This window comes from Mastigoproctus giganteus, chromosome 2 (genome assembly GCF_048544385.1).
Source record: "Mastigoproctus giganteus isolate SK-2022 chromosome 2, ASM4854438v1, whole genome shotgun sequence".
NCBI lineage: Eukaryota > Metazoa > Arthropoda > Arachnida > Uropygi > Thelyphonidae > Mastigoproctus > Mastigoproctus giganteus.
Genome location: NC_143576.1, coordinates 79,762,223 through 79,782,785, shown reverse-complemented (window position 1 = coordinate 79,782,785; position 20,563 = coordinate 79,762,223). Strand labels below are relative to the sequence as shown.

The 20,563-nt window shown below is 40.3% G+C and overlaps 1 protein-coding gene across 1 annotated transcript in view; it reads left to right on the top strand.

Moving 5' to 3' along the window:
* LOC150089359 (NBAS subunit of NRZ tethering complex-like) overlaps positions 1-20,563 on the top strand; it is a 1,057,261-nt gene that overhangs the window by 882,622 nt on the left and 154,076 nt on the right. The window contains exon 49 of the mRNA XM_090389247.1: positions 6,092-6,180. Coding sequence (XP_090245373.1) covers positions 6,092-6,180 — 89 coding nt within the window. The remainder of the gene's footprint in view (positions 1-6,091; positions 6,181-20,563) is intronic.

Genomic DNA, 20,563 nt, shown 5'->3' with positions numbered 1-20,563 from the left:
TTAAACTACCAAGCGAGCAATTACTCTTGCCTCCCTTTGATCCCCCTTTGTGAATTGGGGATAAATTTGCATATTTATGCATGGGGACAACTGAATCCATGAATGCTTCCATAATTATGGCTAAGGGTTTGATTACAAGACTGCAGCAGTAATTCAGACACAGCATGGGTTTGTTAAGGGAAAGTCTTGTCTGATAAATTTGATTGTATATTATGATGTGGTTACAAAGGAACTGGATGCAAAAAATAATGTTGATATCATATACTTTGATTTCAGGAAAGCATTTGACAATGTTGCGCACGGAAGACTACTGTACAAATTGTGGCAGAATGGTATTAAGGGTAAGTTGCTACAATGGATAAAAGGATGGTTGAATGGAAGAAGACAGAGGGTGGTAATCAATGGGCACTGCTCTTCGTGGACTAATGTTTTTAGTGGAATCCCACAGGGTTTGGTGTTGGGTCAACTGTTGTTTTGTATATTTATCAATGATATTGAGGCTTAGCGTAGAGGCACCTCCATAGCCAGGTGGGAAGGAGCAGCAGTGCGTAGCACACGCTTCTTGATTAGACCGGGGTTCGAGCCCGTCACCACCAAATACGGAGGATGCGGAAAGGTCAGGGAATGACCACCGCACCGGAGCAATATGGCCTTAGTTGCTAATGCTCCTAAAAACCAAACAACAACAACAACAACAACAACAGCTTAGCGTAGAAGTTTGCAGATGATACAAAATTTGGGAAGATGGGCTGAGAAGTGGCAACTGAAGTTTAACGTTGACAAATGCAAAGTACTACGTATGGGTAGCAGTAACCTCAGAGGAATGTACCAACTGTGTGCTACTACACTTAGGGTGGTAGAAAATGAAAAAGACCTGGGTGTAATTGTGCAGTGAGATATGATGTATTTTGAACAATGCAGACAAGGCTGCAAGAGCAGGTCGTTTGGTTTTGTCAATGATATACAACAATTTTGCTAACAGGATTAACCTTGGAATCCTCGTTAATTTCAAGATGAATGTCCCTCTGCATAAGGCAATGGTCAGGCCACACGTTGAGTACTGCATACATGCCTGGAGGCCTCATTTTAGGAAGGATGTAAAGTTGCTTGAGCGTGTACAGAGAAGGGCAACAATATTGGTGGGCGAAATGAAGGGATCCTCTTACCAAGAGAGGCTTAAGTTCTGCAGGGTGATCTGATTGAGTTGTATAAGGCTTTGAAAGGGTTGAGCATGCTGAATTCTGATGGGATTCGTCCACTAGTTCAGATTTCGAACCTAAGGGGACATAAATTCAAATTGAGGAAAGATAGCTGTAGAATGAATGTGCGGAAATTTTCCTATAGCCAGCTGGTGGTTAATTGCTGGGACAAACTTCCATATGTCGTTGTGGAAGTTGATAGGTTAAATAAATTTGAGGAGGAACTGGACAAACATTTAGAGGGAATGGTTGTGTGAATTTTTTTTTTGGCTGATGCGTCATAAGCTCATACACTTGCTTTCTTGCATCACATGCCATGATTACTATTACTATTACTTCTATTACTATTACCTTTTGCTGCCTCCCTTTAATATAATTGGATAGATCCATCCACTCCAGGTGCCTTTCTTATGTCTAACTTCAACAATTTCTCCTCCACTTTGCTCTCAGTTATTACAAAATCATTTAGCTTCCTGTGAGATTTTAATAAGCTTCTGGCCTCCACTTCCCTAAAGAATTCCTCACATGTGAATGTAGGTGCATACTCATTCAGTTTGTCAGCTACCTGAGCAGGATCACAAAAGCCGAAACATTGATATCAAGTGGACTAATCTGATTTATCCCCTTCCTTCTAAAATTTACCTAAGTAAAGAAGTCTTTGCTATGTTTTTTGGATCTTTTGCCAAAAATTTCTCTTAATCTACCTTCGCTTGCCTAACCTCCTTTGTAACTTGATTACAGATTGGCTTATGTCTACTGTAGGCTTCTGATAATGTTTATGCATCCCCTGCATTTTTATTCTCTACTACGAGACTCAATAGTTCATCTGACATCCATTTAAGCCTAAACCTTGAACAGTGTTTCTTAGTTGGTATGAAAAGCCCATTAGCTTCCAAGGTTAATCCTCAAATGCTTCCTATTTAGAATTTGCTATTGGTAACATTGGTTTTTCCCACCATATAGAATTTAAAAACTGTTTGAGACTACTTTAGTCACCTTTATGAAAGCAAAAATCTTTCCCTTTCCCTTTACTCCTGATGGCAGTTACATATTTAAGTAAATCTCTCATCGGTACACTGTGATCACTGTCACCAAGTTGTTCCTTTATCTGCAGATTCTTATTGCATGAATAATCAGTGCTGATAATCAGATGTACAGTATTACTCCCTATGGTTTACTCACAAATATGCTGTTGTAGAAAACAGCCATCCAATAAATCTATAAAAGTCTTGCTAGTGTGCAAAACCCATAAGTTCCAATCAAAATCTTGGAAGTTAAAATCCCCCATTATAAGACATCATGTTTTACTGGCCCACTCTATTTCTCTGTACAGTTTTTTGTTGTGCTCATCAGATTCACTAAACATATAAAGCTCTCCTACTCTCTTTTTTTTTTCCCAATGCTTATGTCACAGTACACTACTCAACATTGCACTGTCCACCCATGTGAACTGGATGCACTATATGTTTCTTAACTAATAGCATAACCTCTCCTCCCTTCCTATCCTAACTGTCATTTCTGTACACATTGTACTCCCCAAATTCCAATTCTGCCTTTCTTATATCTGTGTGGCACTGTGTCTCTGATATCCCAGCAATATCTGCTTTTGATGTCTTGACCTTCACTTCAAATTCATCTGTTATACTCCTTCCCCAAACACAAAGGGTATATTAGAACCTTTAGTACTTAGTACCTTGCATGGGATTGTGCAGATACTCATTGACAATAGATTCGAATTTCTGTGGATTGTAATTTTTAATAATTTTGAAGGGATAAATCAGGAAAAAGAAGAGTTGGCTCTGTGTGTTTGAAATTGAACAGTAAAAGGATGTTGAGTGGTAATGGCATGTTTTCGGACTGCTCTGAAAGAGAAAGCAGGAATTATTGAAGCCAATTCAGAAGAATAGCCCATGGAAGTATCTATAGAAAAGGCATTTAGCACAAATAGAATGTCTATGAGATAGAAAGTGGAAAGAGAGACTGTTAGTGATGGCTCATTAATTAATCTAACTCCCCTCTTTTGAATAGAATCTAGAAGCCTGAGACAGGTTTTGGGGGGACATCCCCCGCCCCCAGATGTGAGAACAACATCCCTTTGTAGGACGGATTTGAAATTTGTACAGTGTAAGTAGCTCATTAGAAGAAAAGAAATGCCATTAATAGAAAATCCAGATTTTTAGATGCATAACAAGCACTATTTGTGATATGATTATGCCAAGAGAGAGATTAGAATTCAGTGTAATTCCCAATACTTAGAAATCTGAGTGTCTTCGAAAATAAGCATTGGAGCAGAAAATTCCCTCTTGTGAGATATAAGACAGGACTGACTTTTAGAAGGATCAAACTTAACTAAGTTATCTTTGCTACATTAGAGAATTATCTGGAGATCAGCTTTTTTAAGGAGTTGGTAATGGGTATTTGAGGAGGGAGGCATCCGTAGCTGAGTGGTCCAGAGTGGGAGTGCAGTAGCACACGCTCTTTGAGTAGACCGGGGTTCAAGCCCCTGACTGCTGAATACGGTCGATCTCCCAACCCGCACTGGACCAGCGTGCCAGATTATGGTCCATTTCCTCAGCATGAATTGTTGAGGAGGCTTCCATCCTGCAGTGGGTTGATAATGGCTGCACTTTACTTTTTTTTATTTGAGAAGGTGAATCTGTTTGTGGAGCATATGGTTTCTCAAACTGAAAGGTGTAATGCAGTGTGCTGTAATCAGCAAAACTATTGATAGGATTTCCAGTTAATGGATGAATGTTAAGAATATAAGAGGAAAAGAGTGGGAGAAAGAATGGAACCTATGAGAACACCAGCATTAGTTGACAAGTTAGAAGACAGAGAGCCATGTACCATCACTGGCATGAGTAGTCAGTGACAGAACTGAATATCCCTTTTTAAAAAAGTCAGAAATCTATAAGATGTAAGCTTACTTAGAAGACATTTTTGTAAGAAACAGGTGACAGAACAGGAGTAACTCAGGAGCACAGGTTTTGAGAAGAAGTGGAAAAATACTATCGAGACTTGATGTTTTCTTGACATTAAGCATTGTTTGTTTGTTTGTTATTTGGTTTTTAGGAGCATTAGCAGCTAAGGCCATATTGCTCCCGGGATATGCGGTGGTCATTCCCTGACCTTTCCGCATCCTCCGTATTTGGTGGTCACGGGCTTGAACCCTGGTCTAATCAAGAAGCATGTGCTACGCACTGCTGCTCCTGCCCATCTGGCTACGGAGGCACCCATCAAGCATGTGCAAGATTCTTCTGATGGGAGACCACAGGAAGTATTGTATGGAGTTTCCTAGGAATAGTAGGAGGTGTTGTACAAAGGTCATTGATACATGCATTAGAAGAAAAGTAGGATACTAGCAGATCTGCTTTATCTTTAGCTGTGGTGGGAATAGAACTATTAGATTTTAAGAGAGGTGTGAGTGGAGATGGGCAAAAGTTGCAGCTAATGACTTGTGCAAAAGAGACCAGAATCAATCATTTGGACAAGAAACAGGTTTTCTATTGTTAACTTGTTCAAAATCTATTTGGACTGATTAATGACTGATCTACAATTGTTGCAAACTTTGGTGTAAACAGAAAATGACCCTGGAGATTTGGATGCTAGCCATTTGCAATATGCAATATTGCAAATGGCTAGAGTAATGGCTGGAATAGATGCTAGCCATTTGCAATATGCAATATGCAACATTATCTTGAACAGCATTAGCACATTTACTGTAAAACCAAGGTTTAAATAAATTGAGGTTTTAAGGTGGATTGTGGAATAAAGGGTTTCATCCTACAAGAATAATTAATTCAGTCTGAGCAAATATTGACATCAGAAGATTTAAAACAGTAATCCAACCAAGGAAAAGAAGAATAGAAATTCTGCAGATCATCCTATTTTGTATTCTTGTAATTCCAAATGATAGTGGGCTGAGAATGGCCATGAGAGAAAAGCTCCATTGAAGAAGAAATCACCAACTTGTGTTAGATGCATATTTGGATGGTCTGTTTTTGAGAAAATGATCAAGAGTGTCGGCTATTTGGTTAGGTATTCTGGTAGGTAAATGTCCAATTTGTGCAAGGTCATTAGTAGTTGCAAAAGCCTCATCATTTTGACCATCTGGGACCATATGATTAGAAAACTGAAACTAGCTGGAGTTGTTAAATTAAATCACCATGGAAAATAACCTCACTGTTAGGAAAGTTGGATTCAAGTAAGTTCAGCTTCAAAGAGAGGAATCAAGGAGTTCCAAATGACTAGTGCATTTTGGAGATCTATAGAGGCAATAGATGATTTTGAAACAATGGAATAGAGAGATTTTAAGCCAGTGAACATTGAAAAGAGCAGGCATTTGCACAAGTACCACCTTTGAAGCAAATAATTAGAACAGGTGCGATGAGTAGTGGTTGAATCAGCTGAATAAATGTTTGGCTTGTGTATTGTTAATATGACTTGATGCAATATTGCTTGTGTGTATGTGTTTAGACAACTATAATTATTTTTACATGTATATTAAAAAAAAATTCATGCACACATGAAATTAATATACAGTTAAACTCCCATAAAGCCTCCAGTAGTACTGCTATCCACTTCTTTGAGTCCAGCCTTTTCGAAAGCACTTTGATGATAGTTTACAGCAATCTTGTAAATCTCATGGCCTTGTTCCCTGAATGTTTATATTAAAGAAACCAACATTTCATTAGTTGTTTTTATTTTTTTACAATGTTTCAGAAATTTGTACACCAGAAAATTGTTTCTGGTGCATTTTTTTTCTCTTCTTAACTGTGTAATGTTTGTATTTGAACTGCTTTTATCAAAATAAAGATTGCATATGCAAATTATACGCTAATGTATTCTCATTATTTATTCTTAAAAATGTGATAAATATATTTTTCATTCAGCTTACTATTGATTGCCGAACAGAAATCACTAAAAGAGCAATCAAGTTCTGTAAACAGAAGCTGGCTAAATGTAAAGATGATTTAGAAAGGTAAGGTTTTTTTATTGTGCATTGTTTTAAACATTGCTTCATTGTAATGAAACTATTTATAGCTCTGTAATATTTTCCTTATTATTAATGTGTTGCAACTAATGCATCATCAGAACTATTTTCAAAGTCGGTTTCATCTGGAATGTATTAGTTTTTAAGGAAAGTGAAGTTTATGTGAAAAGTAAAAATGAAACTCTGTACTATATTCTAAATATAGCTGTGGGAGGATCCACTTGAATAGGAAAATATAATTTCTGAGATGCATCTCAGAAATTATCTCATGTGGACATGAGAACATTAGTTCAACTCCGCCTCATATCTCTGTGAAGAAAAACACGTACTGTCTCAATGTGACTCTGACCCACCTGATGTTGCCAAAAGGTGGGCCAGATTCCTCTAGGGGCCCACTCCAGAGGGGGGAGAGAGAGATTCAAATTGAGGAAAGATGGTTGTAGGATAGATGTGCGGAAGTTTGCCTTTAGCCAGTAGGTGGTTGATTGGTGGAACAAACTTCCATCTGCTGTTGTAGAAGTTGATAGTTTAAATAGATTCAAGGCAGAACTTGTAAAACATTTGGAGCAAATGGATGGGTGAAATAAGGGTTTTTTTTTTTTTTTTTTGGCTGATGCTATATAAGCTTTGCTTTCTTGCATCATGTACCTTTGTGTGTAACGTAGGTTTGTGTATATTATGTTTGTGCTCTGTTGTTATGTTCTGGCCTCTTGGCTACCCAGAAGCATCAGTGACCTGGACAGATGATTCTGGGTCTCGTCCACACCACGGGAAGGTGGGCCAGTCCCAGCAAAACATGTACTGTCTCAATATGACTCTGACCCACCTGATGTTGCCAAAAGGTGGGCCAGATTCCTTTGGGTGCCCACTCCAGAGGAGAGAGAGAAAAAAATATAAATTAAAATTTTCCCGTGGTGCAAAAAAAAAAATAAAATAAAAAAAGTGATATCACTGTAAACCCGAAACAACAACAAAAAAATAATAAAAATAATAAATAAATAGAAGAAAAAAAAAAAAACAGCATGACAGCAACCCTGAAGAACACAATAAGAAGAGAGGGGGGAAAGGGAAAAAAAAAACATGTGGTAGCCACACTGAAGAACGTGAACAGATGGGGGAAAAAAAAGTGATATTACTGTAGAACGCGAAACAACAAAACAAAAATTAAAAAATAGAAAAAATAATAATAAAATGAAATAAATAGAAAAAAAATTTTAAATAAATAAATAAATAAAATAAAAAAAACAAAAAACAATGTGACAGCCGCACCGGCTGTAGAACACGAAGAGAAAAGAAGAGATGGGAAGAAATAAAATATAAATAAATAAATTTAAAAAGAGAGAGAGAGAGAAAGAGTTCCGTCCTGCACACAGGCCGCAGAAACAAGCTCCACGGCCCATGTAGCGGGGGGGAATACATGGTTGGTTTCAGCTCACTGCTGGGTCCTTGATGTTGGCCACTGGGGTTCTGTTATTTACTTCGTCTGCGCTTAAAGACTTCAGCTGAGTAGGTTTGCAGTGCAGGGAGGTTGCTAGGGTTCTGTAGGAAGAGCTCTAGATGCTCGCCAGAGATCTGTATACAGTTTACAAGGTTGTGTCTCAGATCCGCGTACTTAATGCACTCGGATAGTATGTGCCACCAGTTCTCTTTGGCTCCACAATGGCAGAGATCTGTTGGGTGGAGACCCAGATGGTGTAATTTTTCATTCATGGATCTGTGTCCGGTAATTAGGTATGATGTTTCTAGTGAAGGGGTAAACCAAGACCGTACACATTTAGTAGCAGCGTAGGTTACATCAGGGAGGAATCGTCTTGTGACAATGCCCAGTGTTGAGTTATCCCATTGAGTTTGCCAAATGTTGAAGAGCTCGTAGTAACGGGTCATCTCAGCCTTGTGGTCAGCATCCAGGTTAACCTCAATGTCAAGGATCCTCGTTGGGATATTTCTTGTAATTCCGAAGCACAACCCACGGAAGATGACATATAGATCGAGCGGAAGTGCTCCCCCGATGACCTGAATGACAGGAGTGGAGACCGTTTTACACACTTGGCAGATTGCCATTAACATTGACCTCTGGATGGTTCCAAGCTTGTCCGCATCTTTATAAGAGTTACCCGATGGAACCAGGCTCAGGCTGCATAAGTCACAATTGATAAAAATACTGCATTGTAATACAACCGCAGGGACTTTTTGAAGAGTCCCCAATCATTTTTAGTGATGCGTATGATGGTTCCTGAGAATCTCCTAACTTTGTTTTTTAGATGAACAAGATGTGTGGGAGAAAGCTGAGTTTGTGGTCAATAATCACCCTAAAATACCTTGGTTTCGGTGACGATTGACAGTTGAGCATTAAATATCTTTACTGCGGTGGGCGCCTGAGATCCAGTCTATTCTTGAAGAGCATCATTTTAGTTTTTGTTGGGTTTATATGCAACTTATTAAGTGCGGCCCAAGTTGAGAGATCATCAAGGACCTGGTTTGTGTTTTCTTCGATGGCCTTCCATAATTGCCCTGACACCACCACTGTGAGATCATCAGCGAAGGCCACAATTTTCGCATTCCTGAAGGTGCGGGAGAGCCAGTCTTGGAGGTCTATATTTCAAATGAGGGGTCCCGGGACTGACCCTTTGGGACAACCTCGATTTACTGATCTGGTGACTTGCTGGAATTTTGAATTGAGAATAACTGCTCGGTCGGAAAAATAATTCTGGAATAGGCTGTATAATTGCTGGGGCCAAGCAGCAGTTCAAAGGCGTGCCAAGGCACTATCCCAGCAGACGGTCTTGAAGGCTCCCTCAAAGTCTATGAAGATGGCCAATTTGAATTTTTCTTCAGAACTTTCAATATGTAAGACCAAATCGAAAAGAGCTTCTTCACACAACCTTCCATGGGTGAAGCTATACTAGCATGGTGAAACCAAATCATGCATCTGTAGCAGGGAGACAACCCTGAGAGCCATGAGTTGCTCAAGGACCTTACCAAAGTTAGCCAGCAGAGAAATAGGCCAGAAGCTGTGGGGGTCTGTTGGTGGTTTGTGAGGCTTCTTGATGAGGCGAAGGAGGGCCAACTTCCATTCTTTTTGGAAGCATCCTTCATCCAAGCATTTATTGAAGAGAAGGAGTAGATGGTGCGGCCCCAGTTTGTGAAAGCGGATGATGAAGATGTATTCTATTAGATCAAGGCCCGGACACTTTTTGACATTAATGTTTTTAAGGACTGCTCCCAGTTCTTCTAATGTGAATGGGTTGGCTGGCTCTTTTGCTATATAATTGCTGTTGGCAGCTCTAATTGCTGAATGTTCTGGATGATCCTCAGAGATGTCATCAGGTGGAAACAGTTTGTCTAGAATAAGGTTGGCAGAATCCTGCCAACACTTAGTTTCCTGAGCATCTACTGAAGCAGTGTTGAATATTTCCGGGGAGAAGGTTTTCTCTCTCAAGATCTTATATGCCAGGCCCCATGGATTTGTACGGTTGGTTTCTTTTACGAAATTTGCCCAAGTTTCTCTCTTTCTGGCTGCAATTGCCTTGGTATACTCATTCTTTTTGGCGATATAATCCCTATGAAGGCGTTCGACATCAGGAGCTGGCCAATCACGGTGTCGCTGGTAGTTCCTGCGTGCAGAGTGGACTGCCTTACGAAGGATGGTAAGTTCCCGGGTCCACCATGGGCAGATTGCTGGGCGGAACACCTTCTTCCTTGAGGACCTGTATGAGGCTCTGAGTATGGAGTGCTGGATAAAGGTGGTTAAGTCCTGTGCATTTAGCGAGTCCATCTGTGATGGGTCTGTATTTGGAAAGTCCAGTTCTATGGAGCTGTCATATGCTTCCCAATTGACGTTTCTCGAAGAGAATCTAATGAAGTCAGTTGGCCTTGCTCTGTTGTTGTTTCTCGGTGGAACCAAGTCAAGATGGAACAGTATGGCTCTATGGTTCCTAACAGTCAGATCCGGAGTTACTTCCCAACAGCTAACTGACTGACATAGGTCCTTTGTAGAGAGGGTTAAGTCAATATTAGATTCACCAGTGGAGCTAGAGTAAGTAGTGAACTCGGCTAGGTTGGTTATGGATAATAAGATTTTGGCTGAGGACAAAGTCCTCAAGAAACTGGCCATCGGCAACCGCACTGTGCCAACAGGGGGATTTTGTATTCAAGTCAGATGTAACCAGGAGTTGTTTGGAGCCAATAAAATTCAGGGTGAATTCCAAAAAGTTTAGTGTTTCATTGATGTTACCTGAGGGAGGGCTGTAGAGTGACATCAGATAGAATGATTGATCTGTACATGTAGTCTGGATACAGGTGGAGAACTGATTGCAGAGGCCCTGGACAACCAGGACATTGAGATCTCTATTTATGACTCCTATACATGTTTTAGGGTCCACTGGGATAGGTTGAATGACTTGAGTGTGTATGGAAGAGTCAGTAATTTTAGAGGTTGGATGGGGTTGTATTCTTGCAGCCTACGGCTCTTGAATCAGAACAACATCAATTGAATGCTCCTCGGTGGCCTGGCATATTTCATCTGCAACTGTGCAGGACCTTTGCCCATTTATTTGCATAATTCACAGTATTTAGTTTGAAATATGGGGGCTCTCCTAAGGCTTCCAGGAAGAGTGGGGACACAACCGGTATTTCTTGTTGGTTTAGGCATCAGCAGTCCTTAATCTTACGAGTTCCAGAGCCCTTTGGTATTCTGGGCATAAAATATCCTGGAGGGAATGGTTATGTGCTCGCGTGTTCCTTTTACAATTCACACAAGAGGGCTCTTCGTCAATGTAGGGACATTCTGCTTGGACATGCCCACTCCTGGCACAATGCCTGCAGGATGGGGATTTGTGGGAGCAGCGTTGGGAGGTATGCCCATAGCCCAGACATAGGAAACACCTTGTGACAATTATAAACGGATGAAACCTGTGTCCTCTGCAACCAAGGAATAATCTTTCTGTAGAAAGGACGGTTCTATAAATCCGTGGGGAGAAGCTAATTACTTTGTGTTCTGTAGAGCTGTATTTTGATTTTGTTGCAAATCTAAAAGTGGTCTCAGCCTTAACTTCCTCCCAGGAGAATCCACGGTCCAGTAGGTTTCTGTGGAACTGATCCTTAAGTAATTCATTGTTGGAACTTTGCTTTTGAACATTGTACACTACGATTGATGGATTTGACTTTTTAGGAGGAGCTATGACCACTCCTACATTTGTGAGAGTACCACATGTGGCAATACTTGTTAGGTCTTCTTTTGTTGCAGTCTCCAGTAGGACTCTTTTGTTCCTAATGGACCTCAGGGATTTCACTTTTAGATTCTTATAATCAGCCCTTATAGTGCTTTGCACAGATCTTTGAAGTCATTGCTAGTCTTGAGCCTCGAGGTATCACTTGCTGTCAACAGTAGTAGATGCTGTGGCTTCTTCTCTGGGTGGTGCACATGGAGAGTTTGTATCATGCTATGGGCAAGGGACTCCTGTCCCGACTTCACATCAGCAGCATAGGAAATGACACCCGCATCAGGGAGGAGGGGGCACGGAGTCTCAATATAGTCAGGGCCTGCCAGTAGCATCAATGACTACAGTTTTGGACCGAAGTTCTTCATTCACAGCTTTTGAGCCTCTCATTGTCAATAAGAAGCTCAGGTGTAATTGACTCAAGGGTGGACCACAACTCCTTCACATGGTTACCTGCACTTCTGGTGAAGCGAGAGTTGTGGTTTAGGAATGCGATCAACTACCTACAAAGTCGAGAGATTGTTTGGTGAAGGGTAGCTGGCTCTGAAGTGGGTCCACCTTCTGGGACACTAGGTGGAGAAGGTATCCCCAGTCTAGGAGAGGATTTTAACCCAGCTGCGATAACGTTGGTAAAGGCTATCGGTGTGATAGCTTGGGCAATGCTTTTAACTGTTTGGTGAAGGGTAGCTGGCTCTGAAGTGGGTCCACCTTCTGGGACACTAGGTGGAGAAGGTATCCCCAGTCTAGGAGGGGATTTTAACCCAGCTGCGATAGCGTTGGTAAGGGCTATCGGTGTGATAGCTTGGGCAATGCTTTTAACTTCTTTAGCATTAGCATTAGCATTAGTAGAGGCATTTGATGCAAGAAAGCAAGCTTATGCAGCATCAGCCAAAAAAAAAAATAAAGTAAAATAAATAAATAAAAAATAACCACTTCCACTTCACCCCTCTGTTCATTTGAAATACCTGTCCATCTGAGCCTTAAACTTATTTAGGCTATCAACTTCCACGACAAGGGATGGAAGTCTGTTCCACCTACCAACCACCCGCTGGCTAAAGGCAAATTTCCGCACATCTATCCTACATCTGTCTTTCCTCAATTTGAACTTATGCCCTCTCAGGTGATTATTCTGAGCAAGAGGAAGAATCCATCAGCATTGAGCATGCTCAAACCATTCAAGGCTTTGTACACCTCTATCAGATCACCTCGCTGGTGCCTAGTCTCCAGACACTGTAATTCGCAAAACTTAAGCCTTTCTTCGTAAGAGCACCGCTTTGTTCCATTCACTGATTTTGTTGCTCTTCTCTGTACTCGTTCCAGCAGCTCTATATCCTTCTTGAAATGAGGCCTCCAGGCCTGCATACAGTACTCTAGGTGTGGCCTGACCATTGCCTTATACAAGGGAATAATCACCTCCTTCCCTGCTAGAAACATTCCTATATATCATTGACAATACTTTATGAGCTACTCTTGCAGCCCATCTTCACTGCTCAGAGAACTTCATATCTGCCTGCACAACCACCCCCCAGGTCCCTTTCATTCTCTACCACTGTCAGTGTAGTACCATAGAGTTGATACGTTGCTCAGGGGTTGCTGTTTCCCATATGTAGTACTTTACATTTGTCAATGTTAAACTTCATTTGCCACCTCTCAGCCCATCTGCTCAACCTTTCCAGCTCAACCAATGTTAAACTTCATTTGCCACCTCTCAGCCCATCTGCTCAACCTTTCCAGCTCAACCAATGTTAAACTTCATTTGCCACCTCTCAGCCCATCTGCTCAACCTTTCCAGATCCTGTTGCAGCAGCATAGTGTCCGTATTGTCCTTGACAACCCTGCCAACCTTCGTATCATCTGCAAACTTGGACATTAAGCTTGATATACCATCATCAATATCATTTATAAATACAGAGAACAATAAAGGACCCAATACTGAACCCTGAGGGACTCCACTAATAACATTAGTCCACGATGAGCAGTGTCCATTGATTACCACTCTCTGTCTTCTTCCCCTCAACCACCCCTTTATCAATAGCAGCAATTTGCCTCCAATGCCACACTGCACCAATTTGTGCAGCAGTCTTCCATGTGCAACAGTATCAAAAGCCTTTCTAAGATCCAAGTATATAATATCAAAGTTATTCCCTGCATCCAGTTCTTTTGTGACTGCATCATAGTATCCAATCAAATTGGTCAGGCAAGACTTCCCCTTAACAAAACCATGCTGTGTCCGAGCTACAACTGAAGTCTTGTCTAGATGATCCGCAGTGCTTCTTTAACCAGTGCCTCCATTAATTTTCCGGGAACAGAAGTTAAACTCACAGGTCTATAATTACTTGTGTCAGCCTTTGATCCTCCCTTGTGAATTGGGGTCACATTTGCACATCTCCAGTCCATGGATACCTCCCCTGAGTCCAAGGAAGCTCTCATAATTATGGCTAAGGGTTTGCTTACTTCCTTTGCTGCCTCCTTTAATATAACTGGATAGATCCCATCCACCCCAGGTGCCTTTCTTGTGTTTATCTTCAACAATTTCTCCTCCACTTTACTCTCAGTTATTACAAGATTCTCTAGCTTACTGCGAGAGATGAATACACCTCTGGCATTCCACTCGCTGAATAACTCCTCATGTCTGAATGTCAATGCAAAATATTCATTTAGTTTGTTAGCTACCTGAGCAGGGTCATCAACAGTTGACCCATCGATATCAAGTGGACCAATTCATCCTCTTCCTTCTAGAGTTTACATCAGTAAAGAACTCTATGCTTTTTTTCTTCGCATCCCTTGCCAAGGATCTCTCGTAATCTGCCTTCGCCTGCCTAACCTCCTTTGTAACTTGGTTACAGATCAACTTGTATCTATCATAGGCTTCTGTGTCACGTGTTAATTTGTATGTATCCCATGCATTTTTCTTCTCTGCCATATGCCTCATTAGTTCATCTGACATCCATTTAGGCCTAAACCTTGAACAATATTTCTTAGTTGGTATGTAAAGCCTAGTAGCTTCCAAGATAAGTTCTTTGAATGCTTCCCATTTTGAATTTGCTGTTGGTAACATCATCAGTTGATCCCACTGTATAGAATTTAAATACTGTCTCAGTCCATCGTAGTCGCCTTTACGAAAGCAATACCCCTTCCCTTTACCCCTAATGGTAGTTACCTCTTTGAGTAAATCCCACTTCAGAACACTGTGATCACTGTCACCTAGTGGTTCATTTATCTGCAGATTCTTAATGCATGAAGAATCACTACTGATAATGAAATCAAGAGTATTACTCCCTCTAGTTGCCTCCCGAACATGGTGATGTAGAAAACAATCATCCAATAAATCCACAAAAGCCTTGCTAGTGTGTGAGTGACCAGCCCCCAAATTCCAGTCAATATCTGGGAAATTAAAATCCCCCATTATAAGACTCTCTGATTTACTAGCCCACTCTATTTCTCTGTACAGTTTCTTATTATACTCATCAGAGTCATTAGGCCTATAGCACACTCCTACTCTCAATTTTGATCTCCCAATGCTTATGTCACACCAAACTGACTCGACACTGCACTGTCCAGTGATGTCGACTGGCTTCACTTCCTTGGATTTTACGTGTTTCTTAACTAATAGCATAACCCCTCCTCCCTTCCTATCCTGTCTGTCCTTTCTGTAGACATTGTACTCCCCAAATTCCAGTTCTGCATTCCTTATATCTGTGTGACACCACGTCTCTGAAATCCCAACAATATCTGCCTTTGATGTTTTGAGCAATAACTCAAATTCATCAAATTTATTTACTAAACTCCTGGCATTGGTGTACATGCAAGTATACATGGACCTGCTCTTCCTCTTAGCCACCCTAACACAACCCATGTGTTTACTTGTACCCCCTGATTCCCAGCAGTCTCTGTAATATCCTGCATCTTATTTTCCAGGCTGCTGCTCATTCCAATAAAAGCAGTGCAATAATTACTTTATCCTCTGCCAGTGGCTACTGTTAATCTATTAGTCCTTGTATCCCCCCAATCTAGCAGTTTTCCAACCCACCTAAAACTGCCTCGATAGCATCAGCAAACATTCTTGCACCCTTTCTATTTAAGTGTATCCCATCCTTGTCTCCTGTTAACAAGTACAGACCAGACTGAAAAAAATTCTATCCCTTGAGCCCTGCACAATATTTCCAGGGCTGAATTGATCGACAGGACTCTCATCATATACTCCCTCCTATCGTGTCTGGGCAGAATTGCAGACCTTTCAAATTCAACCCTAATCCACGGCTTTTTTTCATCAGTGACCTGTACTTGTTAAGTAATTCCGCCGGTCTCCTACTCTTAATATCATTAGTGCCAACATGTACAACTATATCACCTTTTGTGCCCTTAAAAGATGATATCCGCTCTACAACGTCATCAACCTTTGCCCCTGGCAGACATACCCTGGTCCTGTTCCACCTATCCTTTTTACAAAGCATGTTTCCCGTTTCCCTGACAATAGAGTCACCAACAACTACTAGTTCCTTTGGGACCAGCGCATTCTGCCTTGGGGGTTGCCGCTGTGTTGCGCGATGACCAAGTGCAAGCTCTGGCATTGGTGTGGGCAGCTGAGAGCTTGATGGGCCCCTCACTTGTAATCCTTCGAGGGCATCCACCCTGTCCTTCAAGCTCTCATATAGGCCCATAACAACGCTGAGTTGTCACCTGATTTCCTTACAGTCCTTGCATCGCGCACATACAAAGACATCCCCCATGGCAGTATCATGTCCCATACCTGACTGCTCCGCAAACATCAAGCAAATAGTGCATCTTAAAAGGCTGTGATTCAGAGGGCAACTGCCCCCCTCAGTTCTCCCCTGAGCCACAGCATTCCCATTAGCTTGAGCCTTTTGCTTTGCTGCTCTGGTTTGAGTCATGATTTCGATTTACTTTCAATAAAATTTCAATTTCAGCATAAAATTAAATCCTAAACTTGTATCCCAACACAGTTATAACGCTATATTTATGTTTCAGTAACGAGTGTTAAATACGAAATCTACGAATGTTATCTATGAAATATTTATGTTTCAGTAACGAGTGTTATCTACGAAATATTTATGTTTCAGTAACAAGTGTTATCTACGAAATATTTAAGTTTCAGTAACGAGTGTTATCTACGTAATATTTATGTTTCAGTAACAAGTGTTATCTACGAAATATTTATGTTTCAGTAAAGAGTGTTATCTACGAAATATTTGTTTCAGTAACGAGTGTTATCTACGAAATATTTGTTTAACGAGTGTTATCTACGAAATCCATTTATATAACTTCCGTATCATTGTGTATTAATTATTTATTTTTACTAATTATTTATGTTACGTAACCTAAGTGGTTATATGTATAGTTAAAAGTACAATTTAATTGCCAATGAAGTTCGACAAGATTAATAGATTTTACTGATTAATTTTCCCGTAACAATGGCGGCTCTTTACGAAACGTAAACACGTGGATTTGATACCCTTTCCGATACTAAGTAATACCTACAAAATCTCTATCTAAGTTACTTTAAACTTAAGTACCGTAAATAGGAATATAAAGCTACTCTAGAAAATAAGTTAATATGTCAATTTAAACTAATAAAGCAGAAAATAAATCAGAAAAAACTTCTCTGTTCCAAGAGCGGCAGAAAGGCACGTCCGCACCGGCAACTCTCGTCCTCAGACCACTCTATATGGGTGGAGGCCATTGCCCCAGTAGTAGGGCAGCATCAGTGGGTTCAGCAACAGGGCCTTTGTCAGGGGCCAATGTCAGTGGTTTCCCCTCATCTTGGGTCACTAACCCCGTACAGAGGAGAGAAGCCCATGCCTCCATGGTCTCCTTAGTTTTCTTGTTGGCCTTGTTCTGTTTCTTTTCTTTTTTCATCGAGAGATATCTGCTCTTGAGCTGGGTCTTTAGGGGGGTACTAGTTGGAGGGGGGATTCTTTGGAACTGTTTCAGGCTCCTCCTCACTAGCAGAACTGGAACTTTCCCTCCTGCTCATGTCAGGTGGAGGGAGTGCAGGATAAAAAGCAAATCACAAGTGTAGCGATGAAATGCAGCAATGACGAAAACCAGCAGCTTGTTGGGCTCTCTGAGGAGATAATTTTTAATTTGCACTTGAGGAGCAAATTTGCAGCACAGTTTCTAGGGGCCGCTGCGAATAGCACGCTGTTACGATATGAAGGTTTTGATCAAGTTTCCAAGGCACTAATTAACTATACTGATTGTGGAGGCAATTAAATTAATTCCACTCATTATACTGTATAACACATTATGAAATAAGTGGATTATAAATTTAAGCAAATAAGCAACAGCATAATTAAAATATAGGTTCATGGCAGTTCTCAAATCCAGGAATTCCAGCAACTAATCACAGGAGAAAGCACTGTTCACATGATTTGTTTCTGGAAGAAGCAATGGCAAACTATTTGTTGCTTAATTTATCGCTGACATGTGGCAACAATACTAAGAAACCCATAGTCATCTTGGTAGTAAGTAGAAATTATATAGAAATAATAACAATTTCCCCAGTGTTCTAAAAGTACACTTAATCAAACTAACAAGCCGCAGGAACAGTATTAACTGACTATAAAAATCAATACAAGACATACCCTAGGCAGTACTACAGTGGGAGCGGCCATTACATACAACAAACAATGAGGTAGCATGTCTGTTCATAGCAAAATTAGAAAAATGTTAATAACTTCTCACTCCCTTAAAATTTGGCCACAAAAATACATGCACCAACTCACCAACTAATATGGAGTCGACGACACTACTTTAAAATTGCTGATTCCAAAAGTAATCCAGAATTTGAACGAACTTTTAAGGAGCTTATACAAACACAACATAACTATATAATTTGTCAATTATACATTCCTCTGAGATACAGCAGCAGAATTCAGCATTGTCTTCCCCTGCACTAGACAGTCAGCATACATTACCTTATCAAATGTGGATGAACGCGTGCTAGCCCACGCACGCACGCACGCGCACACACACACACACACACACACACACACACACACACACACACACACACACACACACACACACACACCATGATGCAGTTAATGAGGCAATGAATTTATGTGCTGTTGCTTAGCCTCCTCCCCCCTTCCCCAGGAAAATTTTAACAAAATACTAAAATCAAAGAAAATATATGAAAAACAGATAGGAGACCATAACAAAAAAAAATTATTTCAAGTCTTTCCATATATAAACATTCCTGCAAGTGGTTCGCTTGTTCACAAAAGAGATAGTAATCTAATTCTAAAGTTAATTTTCATATTAACTCTTCTATGAGTGGGTCTCTGGATCAGACCATTTTTGCAGGGATGGGATACACTTAAATAGGAGTGCAAGAATATTTGCTAATGCTATCAAGATAGTGTTACATGGGTTGGGAAACTTCTAGCTTGGTGGAGGATTACATAGACTATTGGATTAATAGCAGCCACAGATGTGTGTAAGGGATTCTTGTGCTGTTTGTCTTAGGAAGTGCAGCAGCCTGGAAAGCAGGATGCTGGGATTACACAGCTGCTTGGGAGTCCTCACAGAAAACAAAATTAATGTGCTGTGGTAGGGTTAATAAAGGTAGTACTGGGTAAGTCATTACATCAAAACAGAGGGATATTGGAGCCATTGTGTAACTCAGATATTAGGATTGCAGAATTTTAAATGAGGACAATAATGGATACAGAAAGTACAATTTAAGGCACTACACCCAGTTGATGTTGGCACGAAGTAGTAGCAATAGTAGTAATCGAGGCATGTGATGCAAGAAAGCAAGCTTATGTAGAATCAACCAAAAAAAAACACATTTTACACATCTATTCTCTCTAAACATGTGCCCAGTTCCTCCTTGAATATATTTAAGCTGTCAACTTCCATGACAGCAGGAAATTTGTTCCAGCAAATCAACTACCCAATGGCTAAACGCAAATTTCTGCATACCGATTCTACAATTGTCTTTCCTCAATTTTAATTTATGCCCCATCAGTTTCGTAATCTGAGCAAGAGGAAGAATCCCATCAAAATTGAGCCTGCTCAACCCATTCAAGGCCTCATCCACCTCAATCAGATCATCAGATCTCGAGGACGAGAGTTTCCTGTGCGGACATGCCTTCTGCCGCTCTTGGAACAGAGAAGTTTTTTCTGATTTATTTTCTGCTTTATTAGTTTATATTGACATATTAACTTATTTCTAGAGTAGGTTTATATTACTATTTACGGTACTTAAAGTTAAAGTTTACTATTTACGGTACTTAGATAGAGATTTGTAGGTATTACTTAGTATCGGAAAGGGTATCAAATCCACGTGTTTACCGTTCATAAACAGCCGCCATTGTTACGTGAAAATTAATCAGTAAAAGCTATTAATCTTGTCGAACTTCATTGGCAATTAAATTGTACTTTTAACTATACATATAACCACTTAGGTTACGGAACATAAATAATTAGTAAAAATAAATAATTAATACATAACTTGATACGGAAGTTATATAAAGGAATTTCGTAGATAACACTCGTTACTGAAACGCGATACAGCATATCCGGAATTCGATAGCATTAGCTTTGTATAGTATAGTGCATAATATAATATTGTCAATTAATCAGTAGATCTATTAATCTTGTTAAACTTCATTGTCAATTAAATTGTACTTTTAACTATATATATATATAACGACTTAAGAGTACAAATGTAACAAATAATTAATACATACTTGATACGGAAGTTATATAAAGGGAACTCGTAGATAACACTCAATACTGAAAAATAAATATAGCGTTATAACTGTGTTAAGGTACAAGTTTAAGGTTTTCATTTTGTTCTGAAATTGTAATTTTATTGACATTTAAATCGAAATCATGACTCTGACCAGAGCAGCAAAGCAAAAGGCTCAAGCTAATGGGAGTGCGGTGACTCAGGGGAGAACTGAGGGGGGCAGTTGCCCTCTGAATCACAGCCTTTTAAGATGCACTGTTTGCTTGATGTTTGCGGAGCAATCGGGTACGGGACATGATACTGCCATGGGGGATGTCTTTGTGTGTGCACGATGCAAGGAGTGCAAGGAAATTAGGCGACAACTCGGCATTGTTATGGGCCTATATGAGACCTTGAAGGACAGGGTGGATGCCCTCGAAGGAAATAAATT